The sequence below is a fragment of the Chiloscyllium plagiosum genome, unplaced genomic scaffold (genome assembly GCF_037043375.1).
Source record: "Chiloscyllium plagiosum isolate Xiang-an unplaced genomic scaffold, Cpla_swu_hap1 HiC_scaffold_39, whole genome shotgun sequence".
In the NCBI taxonomy this organism is placed as follows: Eukaryota; Metazoa; Chordata; class Chondrichthyes; order Orectolobiformes; family Hemiscylliidae; genus Chiloscyllium; species Chiloscyllium plagiosum.
Window position 1 is genome coordinate 3679050 of NW_028270177.1, and position 16054 is coordinate 3695103.

Consider the following 16054-nt stretch of genomic DNA (forward strand, 5'->3'; position numbering starts at 1 on the left):
CTCACCTCTCACCCACCCTCTCTATCTGCCTCCATCTTTCCCTCTCTATCCCTCTCCCCTCCCTCTTCCCCTCTATCTATCCTCTCTCTCTACCTCTCTATCCCTCACCCCCTTTATCTCTTCCTCTCTGCCTCCATCCCTACCCCTCTCCCCATCTCCCTGCCTCTCTCTCTCTCCTCTCTCCCTCTCCCTCTCCCCATCTCTCCCTCTCTATCCCTCTCTTCCTCCCTCTCTCCCTCTCTATCCCTCTCACCCCACATCTCTCCCTCTCTATCCCTCTCTCCCTCCCTCTCTCCCCATCCCTCCCTCTCTATCCCCCTCTCCCTCACCCCTCCCCATCCCTCCCTCTCCCATCCCTCCCTCCCTCTCTCCCTTTCTCCCTCCCCCTCTCCCTCCCTCTCTCTCTCCCGACCCTCTCTCCCTCTCTATCCCTCTCTCTCCCTCTCTCTCTCCCTCCCTCTCTATCCCTCCCTATCCTTTCCCTCTCTCCCTCTCCCTCCCTCTCCCTCCCTCTCCCTCCCTCTCCCTCTCTCACTCCCTCTCCATCCCTCTCTATCCCTCTCTATCCCTCACTCTCCCTTTCCCTCCCTCTCTCCCTCTCCCTCCCTCTCCCTCCCTCTCCCTCTCTCCCTCCCTCTCCATCCCTCTCTATCCCTCCCTCTCCCTCCCTCTCCCTCTCTCCCTCCCTCTCTATCCCTCTCCCTCGCCGCCTTTCTCCCTCCCTCCCTCTCCCTCCCTCTCCCTCCCTCCCTCTCCCTCCCTCTCCCTCCCTCTCTCTCTCCCGACCCTCTCTCCCTCTATATCCCTCTCTCTCTACCTCTCTCCCTCCCTCCCTCTCCCTCCCTCTCCCTCCCTCCCTCTCCCTCCCTCTCCCTCTCCCTCCCTCCCTCCCTCTCTCTCCCTCCCTTCCTCCCTCCCTCTCCCTCCCTCTCCCACTCTCTCTCTCTCTCCCGACCCTCTCTTCCTCTCTATCCCTCTCCCTCTCCCTCTCCCCTCTCCCTCCCCCTCTCCCTCTCCCTCCCCACTCTCCCTCTCCCTCTCCCTCTCCCTCTCCCCCTCTCCCCTCTCCCCCTCTCCCCTCTCCCTCTCCCCTCTCCCTCCCCCCTCTCCCTCTCCCTCCCCCTCTCCCCCTCTCCCCCTCTCCCCCTCTCCCCCTCTCCCCCTCTCCCCCTCTCCCCCTCTCCCCCTCTCCCCCTCTCCCTCTCTCCCTCTCCCTCTCCCCCTCTCCCCCTCTCCCCCTCTCCCCCTCTCCTCTCTCCCTCTCTCCCTCTCCCTCTCCCTCTCCCCCCTCTCCCCTCTCCCCCTCTCCCTCTCCCCTCTCCCTCTCTCCCTCTCCCCCTCTCTCCCCTCTCCCCTCTCCCTCTCCCCTCTCCCCTCTCCCTCTCTCCCTCTCTCCCTCTCCCCCTCTCTCCCCTCTCCCCTCTTCCCTCTCTCCTCCTCTCACTCTCCCTCTCTCCCTCTCCCCTCTCCCTCTCCCTCTCTCCCTCTCCCCTCTCCCTCTCCTCTCCCTCTCTCCCTCTCCTCTCCCTCTCCCCTCTCTCCCCTCTCCCCTCTCCCTCTCTCCCTCTCCTCTCCCCTCTCCCTCTCCCTCTCCTCTCCCCCTCTCTCCCCTCTCTCCCTCTCCCCTCTCCCCTCTCCCTCTCCCCCTCTCCTCTCCCTCTCCCCTCTCCCCTCTCCCCTCTCCCTCTCCCCTCCTCTCCCCTCTCTCCCTCTCCCCTCCTCCCCTCTCCCTCTCCCCTCTCCCTCTCCCTCTCCCCTCTCCCTCTCTCTCCCTCTCCCTCTCCCCTCTCTCCCCTCTCTCCCTCTCCCCTCCTCTCCCCTCTCCTCCTCTCCCTCTCCCTCTCCCCTCTCCCTCTCCCTCCCCTCTCCCCTCTCCCTCTCTCTCCCCTCTCCCCTCTCCCCTCTCCCCTCTCCCCTCTCCTCTCCCCTCTCTCCCTCTCCCCCTCTCCCTCCCTCTCCCCTCTCCCCTCTCCCCCCTCTCCCTGTCCATGGTGCTGAAATTAACTTGCAGCCTGTGCCACGTGATGCGCCGAGCCAGCCCCAGGGACAGGGGCTGAGCTGGAGTTTGGAGGCGCTTCAGTGAAAGCGGTTTCTGTTCAGTTTATTCTTGGAGCAGGAAGGGCCCCGGGCCGGGGGGGTGGGGGTGAGGGTGAGGGAAATGCTTGAAGAGCAAGAGACGGCCACCATGTAGAGACTGGACTTTGAGGAGGGGAGCGCAGCGCTTGGTCTGCAGAGACCTTGATTGTTGGAAGTGGCTGGGGATTGAATTCGAGTTTGTGTCAGTAAGTTCGTGTTGCAGCTGAATCGGGGAGACTGAGGGAGATGTGAGGATCGGGACTGTGGCTGCGGCAAAGATGCAGAAAGGAATCCGGCTGAATGATGGGCACCTTTCCTCCCTGGGGGTTCTGGCCAAGAAAGATGGCACCAGGAAGGGCTACCTGAGCAAGAGAAGCTCGGACAACACCAAATGGCACAACAAGTGGTTCGCCCTGCTCCACAATATGCTGTTTTATTTCGAGAATGATTGCGCCAGCAAAGCGTCTGGTCTGTACTTACTGGAGGGGTGCGTATGTGAGCGGGCACCATCCCCCAAACCATCGCTTACAGCCAAGGAATCCCTGGAAAAGCAGGTAGGACAGCCAGAGCCAGAGTGTCCAGTCACCAATATCCAGTGGCCAGTCTAAACGTTCACCCAGATCTCCCCCGACCTGTGTTATTTTAATTAAAAATGCGCCCAATCCTCAAATGATAAATCAAAGAGCGGTCTTTCTTTGATCTATTGGAACATCCACGCCTTGGTCACACCGTTTGTATTTAATAAATCCCAGCGCAAGGACAGACCAATCTCACCAAGTAAACAGGAGGGAAAACGGTGCAAAATGCAACATTTTTGGTGCATTGGGAAATCAGGAATCGAATCTCGGAGTAAAATCCCCGCGGTGATAAAATTACTATCGATGTCACCATTAAAACCTACTTTTGTTTTATGTTGATCCAAACCTGCCTTATTTTTCTCCTATTTTGGTGGAATCTGTTGATGCTGAAATTATTAATCGGTAGTTGGGTTTATTAAGACGATGTGTGATTCTATTTTTAACAGTTAATCAGTCACAGCAGGAACCTTTACAAAAGGGCGAGAGAGAGACACATTTCTGCCTCTCAGATTTGAACAGATCATTGTAATAAAGTCGTTTCTTGCAGAGATGTCAATTTCACGGATTCGCAAAACAATAAATTATGCAACATGCCAGATGCATTGGTTTATGAAACTAAATAAAGTTATTTAACCGTTGCATAGACAGTGTGGCTGGAATGACAGCAGTGAGTGAAGCGGTGAGATCTCAGGGTTATTTTTATAACGTGGAGAAAGCTCTGGTCCAGGACATTCTGTACTCAGTGTCTCCGCCCCACGCATCGAGAGGGAACTGCAAGCCCCCTCACACTCCAGTTATTTCTGACATTCAACGCTTTAATTATCTTTAACTCCACAATTGCTTTGTTTCTAGTCTTTTTTACTGACATGAAAACACGTAAATCAAAAGCAAAGGCAGTTTTTTTTAAGTGGGCGAATTTCTGCGGTTTATTTAGGCAGAGGGAATATCTTAATGTCAAAATATGCACTGTATGGAAGTGGATTGATCCCCAGATACCCACAAATCCAGATGCAAGTCCCTTTGTCACAGATTAGATATTACTGATGCCCTAGCATCATGTTACTAAGTGTGCAAATGGCTTCCTGAATGAATCGTTCTTTTCTCTGCTGTCTATCATTCTTTATATAATCTCCTTATTTCATCCTACAACATTTATGTCAATATCTGACCCATTAATGTCCCGCAGTATCAATGCAATAGTCAAACTACCTCCTGCACCATCTGCCACTCAACAACTGCGCTGACTCACTCGTCACTCTCATACAACTCAAGATTTTTTTAAAAATCTACTGGACTCAACTTGTACATGTTTGTAAATAAATCCAACTGCAATATTTGAATGTGAAAACCAATGGGCATGAGGATTTCTGGCAAATTGGCTGTAGGGAGACTTCAGATCACTGCTGGAGTATCCCACTGCCTGTGAAACAGTCCTGAACAATAATCAGCAAAACAGGGTAACATCTTCCTCTCCGAGGGACTTTTAAACCATACATACCCATGCACATTCACTACCATCGAACTCACAGACAGGTATAAACACGCATTCATAGACATACACACACACTTATACACATACACAGAGAACATGTGTACACACACACTCTCAGACAGATATACACGCTCACTCACTCAGACATGTATACGTACACACACATACACACACATGGACAGTCCCGGTGCTATTGTGTGGCCTGTATTAAACCAGTTGAGCTATAAGGAATGCTGCAGGTTGCTGTTATCTGAGTATGGAGTCTCTCCTTCTATCTTCAGGGTCAGGGCTCAGTACCTTGCATTTTTGGAGGGGAGGGAACTAACTGGAATGTCCCTGGCCCTGGGCATGATCCTGGGAGTGAAAAATAGGACATTCCCCAATTATTGCAATGTGTGAAATGTACCAGAGAAATAAACCTGGATTTCTTTGCAACAACACGGAATTTGAAAATCTGGAAAAAATGTCTGAGCTGAGGATGTGCTGGTCTGAAATGGGAGCTGGGAAAGTGGGCTTGTGGGGAATGGGAGCTGGGAATATGGAGGTGGGTATAGGGTCTGTGCTCAAGGGTATGGGATGCAGGAATGTGCGAACTGGGGCGTGGGATGGTGGGGGGGTGGTCTGGGAGGTGGGAATATCAGGGATTTGGGAAGTGGGAGCTGGGATTATCTGGGATTTGCAGTCTTGGAGCTGGGAATGTCAGGGTGTGGAATCTGGGAGCTGGGAATGTCAGGGTGTGGGGTCTAGGAGCTGGGAAGTAGGAGTTTGGGATCTGGGAGCTGGGAACGTCAAGGTGTGGAGTCTGGAAGCTGGGAATGTCAGGGTGTCTGGTGTGGAAGCTGGGAATGTCAGGGCATCTGGTCTGGCAGTTGGTAATATCAAGGTGTGGGGTCTGGGAGTTGGGAATGTCAGGGTGTGGGAATTGGGCTTAAAAATGTGTTGCTGGAAAAGCGCAGCAGGTCAGGCAGCATCAAAGGAGAAGGAGAATCGATGTTTCGGGCATAAGCCCTTCTTCAGGAATGAGGAAGGTTCCTAAAGAAGGGCTTATGCCCGAAACGTCGATTCTCCTGTTCCTTTGATGCTGCCTGACCTGCTGCACTTTTCCAGCAATACATTTTTAAGCTCTGATCTCCACCATCACTTTCTCTGTGTGGGAATTGGGGACTGGGAATGTCAGGGTGTGGGATCTGGGAGCTGGGAATGTCAGGGTGTGAGAATTGGGGACTGGTAATATCAGGGTGTGGAGCCTAGGAGCTGGGAAGTGGGGATTTGTGTTTTGGGAGCTGGGAATGTCAGGGTATGGGGTTTGGGAGCTGGATAGTGGGTGTTTGGAGTCTCAGAATTGGGAATGCGGGGATTTGGAGTTTGTGGTGATGGGGACTAGGGTAATGGATTGAGAAATGAAATTCAAGAACGTGACTGGGACAGTATCAAGGGAAGACCTTAGGACAGAATCCACTTTACTGTAGATTCTTTCTTTGTTCTTATTCTGTGGGCCCCACTGGAAAGGCCAGTACTTATTGCCCATCCCTAAATGGCCATGAGAAGATACTGGGAGGCCATCCTCTTGAACCACTGCTGTCCAGAGTGCACTCACAGTGCTGTTAGCAAAGGAGTTCCCTGGGGTAGCACCCACCCCAGTGAGGGAATATTTCCAAGTCAGGATGGTGAGCGGTTGGAGGATGATGTTCCTATGTACAGGCAAATGGAGTGAGTTCAGTTTAGGAACATCGTCAGGATGGATGATGCTATGACTCTATCTGCAGCCCATTTCCTTCTGGATAGTGGAGGTCACAGTTTGAAAGATGCTGTTGGAGGACCTTACTGAATTTCTGCAATGCATCGTGTAGATGGTACCCACAATTGCCTCCATAAATCGATGGTGGATGTTGTGCCAATCAAGTGGGCTGGTTTGTCCTGGATGGTGTCGAACCTCTCGAGCATTGTTGCAGCTGCACCCATCTAGACAAATAGGGAGTATTCCATCACACTCCTGACTAGTGCCTTGTATGTGATGGACAGGCTTTGGGGAAACAGACAGTAAGTTACTTGCTGCAGGATTTCCTGTTTCTGACTTGCCCTTACTAACGCCTGCATGACTACTGAAAAATAAACTTATATTTATTTATGCAACAAGTTACTGTGGCAAGAAATTTCTAATGTATCCACTTGTCCTTCATTTGCTTACAAAGAAGTTTATTATTCCCCCCATTTTCCCAATTGCATCCACATTGTTGAGAATGGAGGTGAATTAATTAAGGTGTGAAGATGATTGAAGGGAATGATAGGGTGAACAGAGACTAACTGTTTGGGACTCCTGAACTATACAGCTACCCTTTAACTTAGAGCATGGCCATCCAGAATCAACACTGGGAAGCACTTCTTCACACCAAATCCTGATTCCTTATCCCAAAAAAACTGAAGCTGGAAATTAATTGAAAATTTCAAAACAGAGCTTGATAGATTTGCATCGGCAAGGACTTTCAGTGTGATGGAACCAAATTAGTAAAATGGAGTTAACAGACAGATCAACCATGATTTAACTGGGTGATGGAACATACTCCAGGGGCTGAACAGCATCTTCTCCTTTCACTGACACATGGGGTTCTACTGGGGCCCATGCTGAGCACAGCCCATCCCCCTGGAGCTGTCATGGGTTAGTAGCTGGCAGTGAAAGGCTCAGTTGTTCCCTGTTCTCCTTCCCAGAAAGGTCATTGAGGCCCATTACAGTTCCCACATTGCTTCAGCTGGGACCAGGAGCTCAGCCAGATCTGCACCAGCCTGAGCTTTGTCTGATAGAGCCAGAGTTACCGGGGCACTCCAAACCAACCGTGGGGATCAATGTTTGGAGGAGTGAGTTCTCCCGTGTCCTGGCCATTAGTTAGCCCTCAGCAAATACCTCAACCAAATGACATGTCCGGAAGTGCATCAGTGTTTGTGGCAGCTTGCTGTGCACAAAACAACAGCTGTGCTTCTTGCAGTGAATGACAGTGACTGCAATTCAAAGAATACATTATTGGCGTTATAGCAATTTGGGACATTCTGAGGTCTGGAAAGGTGACAGTGAATTGCAATTCTTCCTTAGATTTTTGTAATTAAACATGGTAAGAATTGTCAAATAATAAACAATTTACATTTATGTGGAAACTTAATGTAGTATTATAATCCAATGCAAATATAATAATGGAATATAGTGAATAAGAAGAGCAGTACTTGCTGAAACAGGTAACGGGAACGATATACCAATGCACAGAGGCAAGTAATTCTTCATCACGGACTCGCTTTCCAATAGCATCAACAAGACGTGGGAGAAACAAAATATTTCCAGGCTCCCAGTTTCCATCCTCAATATTCAATGCTTGCAGGGAACCTTTAAAAGTCAGAATCAATACCTATGATGTGCTGGTGCGTTAACACATTTTGTAGCTTAGAAGGGATTTTTTTATAAATGCATTTCCTTCATCATGAATCAGAGTGCAGGAGACATTTACCTGAAGGTATTGGGGAATTTGAGACCTGTGTTAGCTACAAGACTGGGGAAGCTGCTCATTTGGTTCAAAATCATCAGGAACTTTAAAGGAAGTGAATAAAGAGAAGCTGTGTCTAGCGGCAGGAGGGTCAGTAACCAGTGGGACTCGGATTTGAAGTGATTGTAAAAGTGCCAGAATGGAAACATTAGGGTTGGAGATTTTGTGTCTGAAAGGCCTGAGATTCAATCATAGTTTTTGAAGGAATTTGGAGATGTACACTGGATTGGAGGAATCAAAAGCCACACTGCCCATCGACTCATTAATTGATGCACAGGAATGTTGGATATGGGTGTACAAAATCAGGTGGCCAACTTGATACTGACCATTTTACAAAGTCACAAAAAGTTCAAATTAGCAACCACATCTTTTAAGCTTTCCAGCAATGTGTTTGCATCAACGGTAAAATGTGACTAACTTTCATCTAAAAAACAAATGAAGATGTTTTATTTTCAATTTCAAGAAATGATGATGTTGAATATGATCAATGGCCATGATGTGAATTCTGTTTATGAAATCAATGCAACAGGGAATGATGTGAATCCTGCGGGTTCCCCAAGGTTCTGGGCTGCAGGTAGCCTCTGCTCGAAATGCTTGCAGTCTCTGTGGCCTGATTGCTTCTAATCAAAACACAGAACAGAAGCGTTGAGCACCCTTATGTTTAGGAATTAAACTGATCAACAACTCATCAGAGGTACAACATCTCGGGTGAAGCAAAGCGAGACTCTTATTCAATACACTCTCCTAATAGATGGAAGATAATTACAAAAGATAATGGCAATAATTTGACTTTAGGCAATAATATCTTTAATAAAAATGGTCCTGCAGAGAGGTTTAAACAGACAGCTGAAGGGTGTTCTATCTCATTGGCTAAGTCAGAATTATTCGGACTGAATGTTTGACATGGACAGGACAATTTCCTTCAGACCAGAACATGGTCAGCAGCACCAACCGTACAAAACCCAACAACACGTGGCACTTCTTTACGCCTCTTCCAGTTTCTCTGTCTGTCTGTCTATCTGTCTATCTGTTTGTCTATTTCTTACTTTCTTTCACTCTCTCGTACATAAAGGAATTACCACTCCTCCGGGATTGTGCTGTCCTCTCCAGGAATTAGAGATTAGTCTCCAAGACACTGTTTTGAGCAAAAAAATGTCACTGGAAGATAACGCACAGGGTTATTAAAATAAATTGCGTGGGATTTGTTCCCTCAATTTTTCTGAACAATTTTGTTTATTAGTTTTAGTACATATTGAAAGGAAAAGGAAAAGCTGTCTAACTGATTTGGGTATTGGAGGTGGGAGTTCCTGTTATGAAACCTCCAGGAATATGTCCAGTCAGAGTGTGCATATCTTATTAGTTTCCTCCCTTGGATATTTAAGATGTCTGAAGTTAGGAGTGTTCTTATTGTAATGTCATTCTCATATACTATTATACACAACACAGATTAATGGTGAATTGTAACCATATCTCACATTATTTGCATGTGCAACTAAATGTTCATTAAAGGCTTTCCCCTCTGTCAGGCAGGTGTTGGAGACAAAAACTGTGTCAGACAGTGTTCTTACAACAATCTGATGTCATGGAGTTATCTTGGGGGCTGGTCGGGTGACTTATATATTTGATGGTAAGGTCCTGGGGAGTGTTGCTGAATACAGAGACCTTGGAGTGCAGGTTTGTAGCTCCTTGAAAGTGGAATCTCAGGTAGATAGGATAGTGAAGAAGGCGTTTGGTATGCTTTCCTTTATTGGTCAGAGTATTGAGTACAGGAGTTGGGAGGTCATGTAACGGCTGTACAGGACATTGGTTAGGCCGTTATTGGAATATTGCGTGCAATTCTGGTCTCCTTCCTATCGGAAAGATGTTGTGAAACTTGAAAGGGTTCAGAAAAAATTTACAAGGATGTTGCCAGGGTGGGAGGATCTGAGCTATAGGGAGAGGCTGAACAGGCTGGGGCTGTTTTCCCTGGAGCATCGGAGGCTGAGAGGTGACCCTATAGAGGTTTATAAAATCAGGCATGGCATAGATGGGGTGAATAGATAAGGTTTTTTCCCAGTGTAGGGGGTTTCAAAACTAGAGGGTGAGAAGGGAAAGATTTAAAAGGGACCTAACGGGCAACTTTTTCACACAGAGGGTGGTGCATGTATGGAATGAGCTGCCAGAGGAAGGTACAACTAAAGCATTTAAAAGGCATCTGGATGGGTATATGAATAGGAAGGGTTTAGAGGGACATGGGCCAAGTGCTGGCAGATGGGATTAGATTTGGTTAGGATATCTGGTCAGCATGGTTATGTTGGACCGAATGATCTGTTTCCATGCTGTACAGCTCTATGACTTCTATGAATTTAAATACCTGGAAGTTTTTCATGAAGATCTCAGGACTATCCATGTGCCAAGGCCACCTTGCATATTGACCAGGAAGCAAATCCATGATTCTACAAGGCCCACCCAGTGCCATTTTCCTTATGGGCAGAAGTAGAGGCAGAAACCACAAGACTGGAAAGTGAAGGAATGATCAAACCAGTCCAGTATGTGGAATGGGCAGCACTGTTCATACCAACTGTGAAGCCCTATGGGTGGGTTCGTCTTTGTGGGGGTTTTATACAAATGGTAAACCGTTTATCACAGCTGGATAAATACCCAATCCCTTGCACAGAGGATTTATACAGCGAGCTGGCAGGGGGCTGTCCTTCATGAAGCTGGAGATGAGCCACATTTACTTGTGATTGTGATTAGATGAGGATTCCCTGAAATATGCTACAATTAATACCAATAGGGTTTGTGCCAAATATATAAGGCTGCCATTTAGGGCATCGTCAGCCTGTGCAATTTTTCAGCAGATGATGGACAACATTTTACAAGGTCTACACCAGGTCACTATTTATTTGGACAAGTCAACAAGCCCAGGTTATACCCATCTGAGGCTAAAGTGAGGACAATCAAAGGTGCCCCAGCTCTCACATCTGTACTGGAGCTTAGGTCTTTCCTTGGATTAGTGAATTACGATGGAAAGTTCATACAGAACCTGGCCTCCATCCTGGCACCTTTGCCTTAACTCCTAAAAAAGGGTCAGCCTTGGAAATGGTCACGTAGCCAAGCCATAACTTACTGGGAATTGAAGAAACAGCTGTCATCCTCTAAGGTGTTGACACACTATGATCCAAGGCGAGATCTGGTAGGGGTAATATTAACTCGTAGGTGATCCAATGGAGAGGAACGCTCAACAGCATATGCAACCAGGACTTTGGCTAATGCAAAATGTAAATGCATCCAGATAGAGAAGGAAGGTTTGGCGGTCACATTTGGAGATGGAAATGTGTTGCTGGAAAAGCACAGCAGGTCAGGCAGCATCTAGGGAACAGGAGAATCGACGTTTCGGGCATTAGCCCTTCTTCAGGAATGAGGAAAGTTGGTCCAGCAGGCTAAGATAAAAGATAGGGAGGAGGGACTTGGGGGAGGGGCGTCGGAAATGTGATAGGTGGAAAGAGGTCAAGGTGAGGGTGATAGGTCAGACTGGGGTGGGGGCGGAGAGGTCGGGAAGAAGATTGCAGGTTAGGAAGGCGGTGCTGAATTTGATGGATTTGACTGAGACAGGCTGGGGGGAGGGGAAATGAGGAAACTGGTCACATTTGGAGTCAGGAAGTTCCACCAATATCTTTGTAGATGTAAATTTGTAATAATAACGGACCACAAACCACTGCTAGGTCACTTACAGAGGACAAGGCAGTGTTGCCCATAGCGTCAGGCTGCAGTTAGTGTTGGGCATTTAATTACAAGTTGGAACACCATCCAGGAGGCCAAGTAGCCAATACAGATGCATTGAGCTGCCTCCCACTGGCAGATACACCACTGGGGGTACTCTCACTGGAAGAGTCTGTAATGGCTTTACATTTTCTGGACACACTTCCAGTCACAGCTGACAATTTCGGACTTTGGAAGCAGAAAGATCTGGTCCTGGCTAAACTGAAACAGCTGGTGGTGATGGGGGAAGCGAAAGGGCCATCACAACCAGAAGTGAAACCTTTCTGGAGCCTGAGAGACCAGATCACAGTAAACAGGAGTGAGAGAGGTTCTGTTCACTCTGAGAGCTGGCTCTGAGGGGGCTGGATCATTGTCAAGGACACTCCATGTGTAAGGGGGAGTTTGTGACAGGATACCGGCCTCGGCGGAGTTATTTTGAGGAAGAGATTGGAAATACAGGTAAAAGAGTGTTTTTCTTCAGCTTTTTCACGTGCCCTGTCTAAGTGAAGGAAACAGGAGTCTATCCAGATATGGTCAGCTTAAACTTTAAGATGATTGAAAATGATCAAACGTTGCAATTGACAGAACAATGGGAGAAATGTAAGAATATAATCTGAGGACTGAGGAGGTAGTGAGACTGAAGGTGGGGAGATGGGCAGGCTCATCCCAGACTGGAGGAGATTGAGAGTTAAATTGATAAGAAATTATAGCACTGACGTTGACAAAGACATGAAGTCAATTTCCAATCCTGTAAAAACACAGACTCCAAATGTCATACTGACACTTTAAAGGTTTGTGTGTTAATTCAGCAATCAGTGATTCGAAAGGTGAGATTCTCATTCCTCCATCAAATAGGGAAATCAAGAGAGAAATTGCAAACAAAATCATCGAGAGTAAACAGCTGGGATATCAACATTTCAAAAGAGAAAATGCAGCAAATATTCCAACTAGATCCTTCACTGGAAACTAAAGGAGTGAACCTTTCAGATTTGGAAGTAACTGGTTCAGCATTCCCAATTTTGACTTTGTGTCTCACTGGGTAAAGGAATTGGTCAAAGGTGAGGCTTATCACTGTTGGATTTTACAGGTAGAATTCCCTTGAAGTGCAGATATTGCCTGTAACTAGGTTACATTTGCGGTTTGTGCACTGCTTTCGCTGCTATAAACGAGACATTGTGTGACTTGTTTGCTGTTCCACCAGATGGTGTTCTCTTCAGTGCTGAATCTCACCCAATCTGTTTACTCCTCCTCCTGAAAAGGACTTGTTTTCAATTAACACAATCCTACAACTTGTCACTGAACACAAATCTCCACTTGCTGTCTTCATTTCCTTTGACCTTTCTCTCCTTCCCCTTTCTCCTTTTTAAAGACTAAGTCTTTGACATGGCTTCACAAGTGTTGGCTAGTGTTGCCAAAGCTCCAGGATTACTCTTAAAATTAAAGATAAATCACTAGGATGGCATCTGTTAGCATAGAAAACACTGCAAGAAAATCACAGGAGAATGAAAAATTAGTCGTGTTTTTCTTTCAATTTTCTTTGAACACCTTTGTTGATTAGTTATAAACATTTAGGGATGTAGGGAGAAAAGACTGATAGACAGTCAATAGTTCTCCAATCACTTCAAACAGTGTCTGTTAACTTTCTAATTGGTTGTAGCCAAGAGTCACTGTGAGGATCAGCCTATCTCCTTCATGACAATCATCAATCAGTGAAGTGGCCATCATTCAGAAAATGACATCTCCAAACAGGAATTACAAATTGTGATGATACTGAATGGGATATGGGTATCACGGTGGCTCAGTGGTTAGCACTGCTGCCTCACAGCGCCAGGGGCATGGGTTCGATTCCAGCCTCAGGTCACTGCCTGTGTGGAGTTTGCACATTCTCCCCGTGTCTGCATGGGTTTCCTCTGGGTGCTCCAGTTTCCTCCCACAGTCCAAACCTGTCCAGGTTAGGGTGGATTGGTCCTGGTGTAGAATAATGTGCAAGGTTATGGAAATAGGTTAGGGAGATGGGTCAGGATGGTATGCTGCTCAGAAGGTCAGTGCAGACTTGAGGGGCTGAATAGCCTCTTGCTGTAGACACTTTTTGATTTTATGCAAGTCTACAGAAGGCCAGTCTTGCAGATGGCCTGCCATCACTATAGACAGCTGGAGACAATGTGTTGCTGTGATAACTGGCCTTATCCAGTGCTGTCTGTTCTGATCATGGACTAAAACTTTGAGTGGTAGGAATTTCCTGGTGCATTGCTTTAGTTTTCACTATGCTAATCAAAAGACTAAAGTTCTTACACAGATTGAAGGACAAACACATGCTGTATTCGTGGTAAAAACAATGACTGCAGATGCTGGAAACCAGATTCTGGATCAGTGGTGCTGGAAGAGCACAGCAGTTCAGGCAGCATCCGAGGAGCAGTAAAATCGATGTTTCGGGCAAAAGCCCTTCATCAGGAATAAAGGCAGTGAGCCTGAAGCGTGGAGAGATAAGCTAGAGGAGGGTGGGGGTGGGGAGAAAGTAGCATAGAGTACAATGGGTGAGTGGGGGAGGGGATGAAGGTGATATGTCAGGGAGGAGAGGGTGGAGTGGATAGGTGGAAAAGGAGATAGGCAGGTCGGACAAGTCCGGACAAGTCATGGGGACAGTGCTGAGCTGGAAGTTTAGAACTAGGGTGAGGTGGGGGAAAGGGAAATGAGGAAGCTGTTGAAGTCCACATTGATGCCCTGGGGTTGAAGTGTTCCGAGGCGGAAGATGAGGCGTTCTTCCCCCAGGCGTCTGGTGGTGAGGGAGCGGCGGTGAAGGAGGCTCAGGACCTCCATGTCCTCGGCAGAGTGGGAGGGGGAGTTGAAATGTTGGGCCACGGGGCGGTTTGGTTGATTGGTGCGGGTGTCCCGGAGATGTTCACTAAAGCGCTCTGCTAGGAGGCGCCCAGTCTCTCCGATGTAGAGGAGACTGCATCGGGAGCAACGGATACAATAAATGATATTAGTGGATGTGCAGGTAAAACTTTGATGGATGTGGAAGGCTCCTTTAGGGCCTTGGATAGAGGTGAGGGAGGAGGTGTGGGCGCAGGTTTTACAGTTCCTGCGGTTGCAGGGGAAAGTGCCAGGATGGGAGGGTGGGTTGTAGGGGGGCATGGACCTAACCAGGTAGTCACGGAGGGAACGGTCTTTGCGGAAGGCGGAAAGGGGTGGGGAGGGAAATATATTCCTGGTGGTGGGGTCTGTTTGGAGGTGGCGGAAATGTCGGCGGATGATTTGGTTTATGGGGCATTCTGTCCTTGTTACGGTTGGAGGGGTGGGGTCTGAGGGCGGAGGTGCGGGATGTGGACGAGATGCGTTGGAGGGCATCTTTAACCATGTGGAAAGGGAAATTGCGATCTCTAAAGAAGGAGGCCATCTGGTGTGTTCTATGGTGGAACTGGTCCTCCTGGGAGCAGATACGGCAGAGGCGGAGGAATTGGGAATATGGGATGGCATTTTTGCAAGAGGTAGGGTGGGAAGAGGTGTAATCCAGGTAGCTGCGGGAGTCGGTGGGTTTGTAAAAAATGGCAGTGTCAAGTCGGTCGTCATTAATGGAGATGGAGAGGTCCAGGAAGGGGACGGAGGTGTCAGAGATGGTCCAGGTAAATTTAAGGTCAGGGTGGAATGTGTTGGTGAAGTTGATGAATTGCTCAACCTCCTCGCGGGAGCACGAGGTGGCGCCAATGTAGTCATCAACGTAGTGGAGGAAGAGGTGGGGAGTGGTGCCTGTGTAATTACGGAAGATCAACTGCTCCACGTAGCCAACAAAGAGACAGGCATAGCTGTATTCATACCTGGCTGTAAACCAGCACGGTCAGTGACAAGCAGGAATTTCCAATACTCAGCCTGGAGAGTTTGGCCTTTACTTAGAGCTCTCAGTTTGAACAGCTTCCAGCACGCTCCATTTCAGATTTCATAGAATGGCCAAGCTATTGTGATGGATTCCTCAGGACAAATGGTTTTCTCTATTACCTTCCAAAGGTAGGTAATCATAGCATAATTTTTTGATGCATTGTGAAGATTTCCTTCACAGTAAATTTGTAGCATTTACCTCACGATTGTTGACTGGTGATTGGCTTGTAGTTCTCTTTCTCTCTCTCTCTTCCCTTTTTTAAAAAGTGGTATATTATTTGCCATTTTCCAAATTGGGGAAGGACCATTCTCAAATCTGAGGAATTTTGGGAAATCACAGGCAGCACCCAATCTCTTGGCAGCTCTCTCTTGTAGAGCAGCAGAGTGTAGCTCACCTGGTTCTGGGGATGTGTGGGATTTTAGCTCCATACATTTCTCCAAAACCTTTGCTCTGTTGATATTAATTTCTTTAATTTCCTCAGTCTTTTTCAGCCACAGGTTGTCAACTATTTCTGGAATGAAACTTATTTTGTGAAGACAGATACAGTTTGTCAATGCTTTCTGCCATTTCCACATCGCCTGTGAACATTTCGCCATCTCTGTCCCTCACAGCTGACAGGGACAGAAGCATTGCTCAGGCCGGTGAACGTGGTGCTGAGCTCCATATCTGTCTAATGGCATTTCTCCTGGAGCTGTCTAACTGCTAACTCCAGATCAGCAATTCCTTGATCTCTTCTGGAACTGTCCTGAGTGTCTGGGAGCAGATC

The 16054-nt window shown here is 47.7% G+C and overlaps 1 protein-coding gene across 2 annotated transcripts in view; it reads left to right on the forward strand.

The window, feature by feature from the left end:
• The first annotated feature begins 2180 nt into the window (after nucleotides 1-2180).
• Nucleotides 2181-16054, forward strand: part of rasgrf1 (Ras protein specific guanine nucleotide releasing factor 1) — a 102068-nt gene continuing 88194 nt past the window's right edge. Inside the window, exon 1 of one of the 2 annotated variants that reach the window (XM_043677099.2) lies at nucleotides 2181-2630. In XM_043677099.2, coding sequence (XP_043533034.1) covers nucleotides 2355-2630 — 276 coding nt within the window. In that variant the 5' untranslated portion in view covers nucleotides 2181-2354. The remainder of the gene's footprint in view (nucleotides 2631-16054) is intronic. The other variant, XM_043677100.2, reaches the window with a different exon arrangement.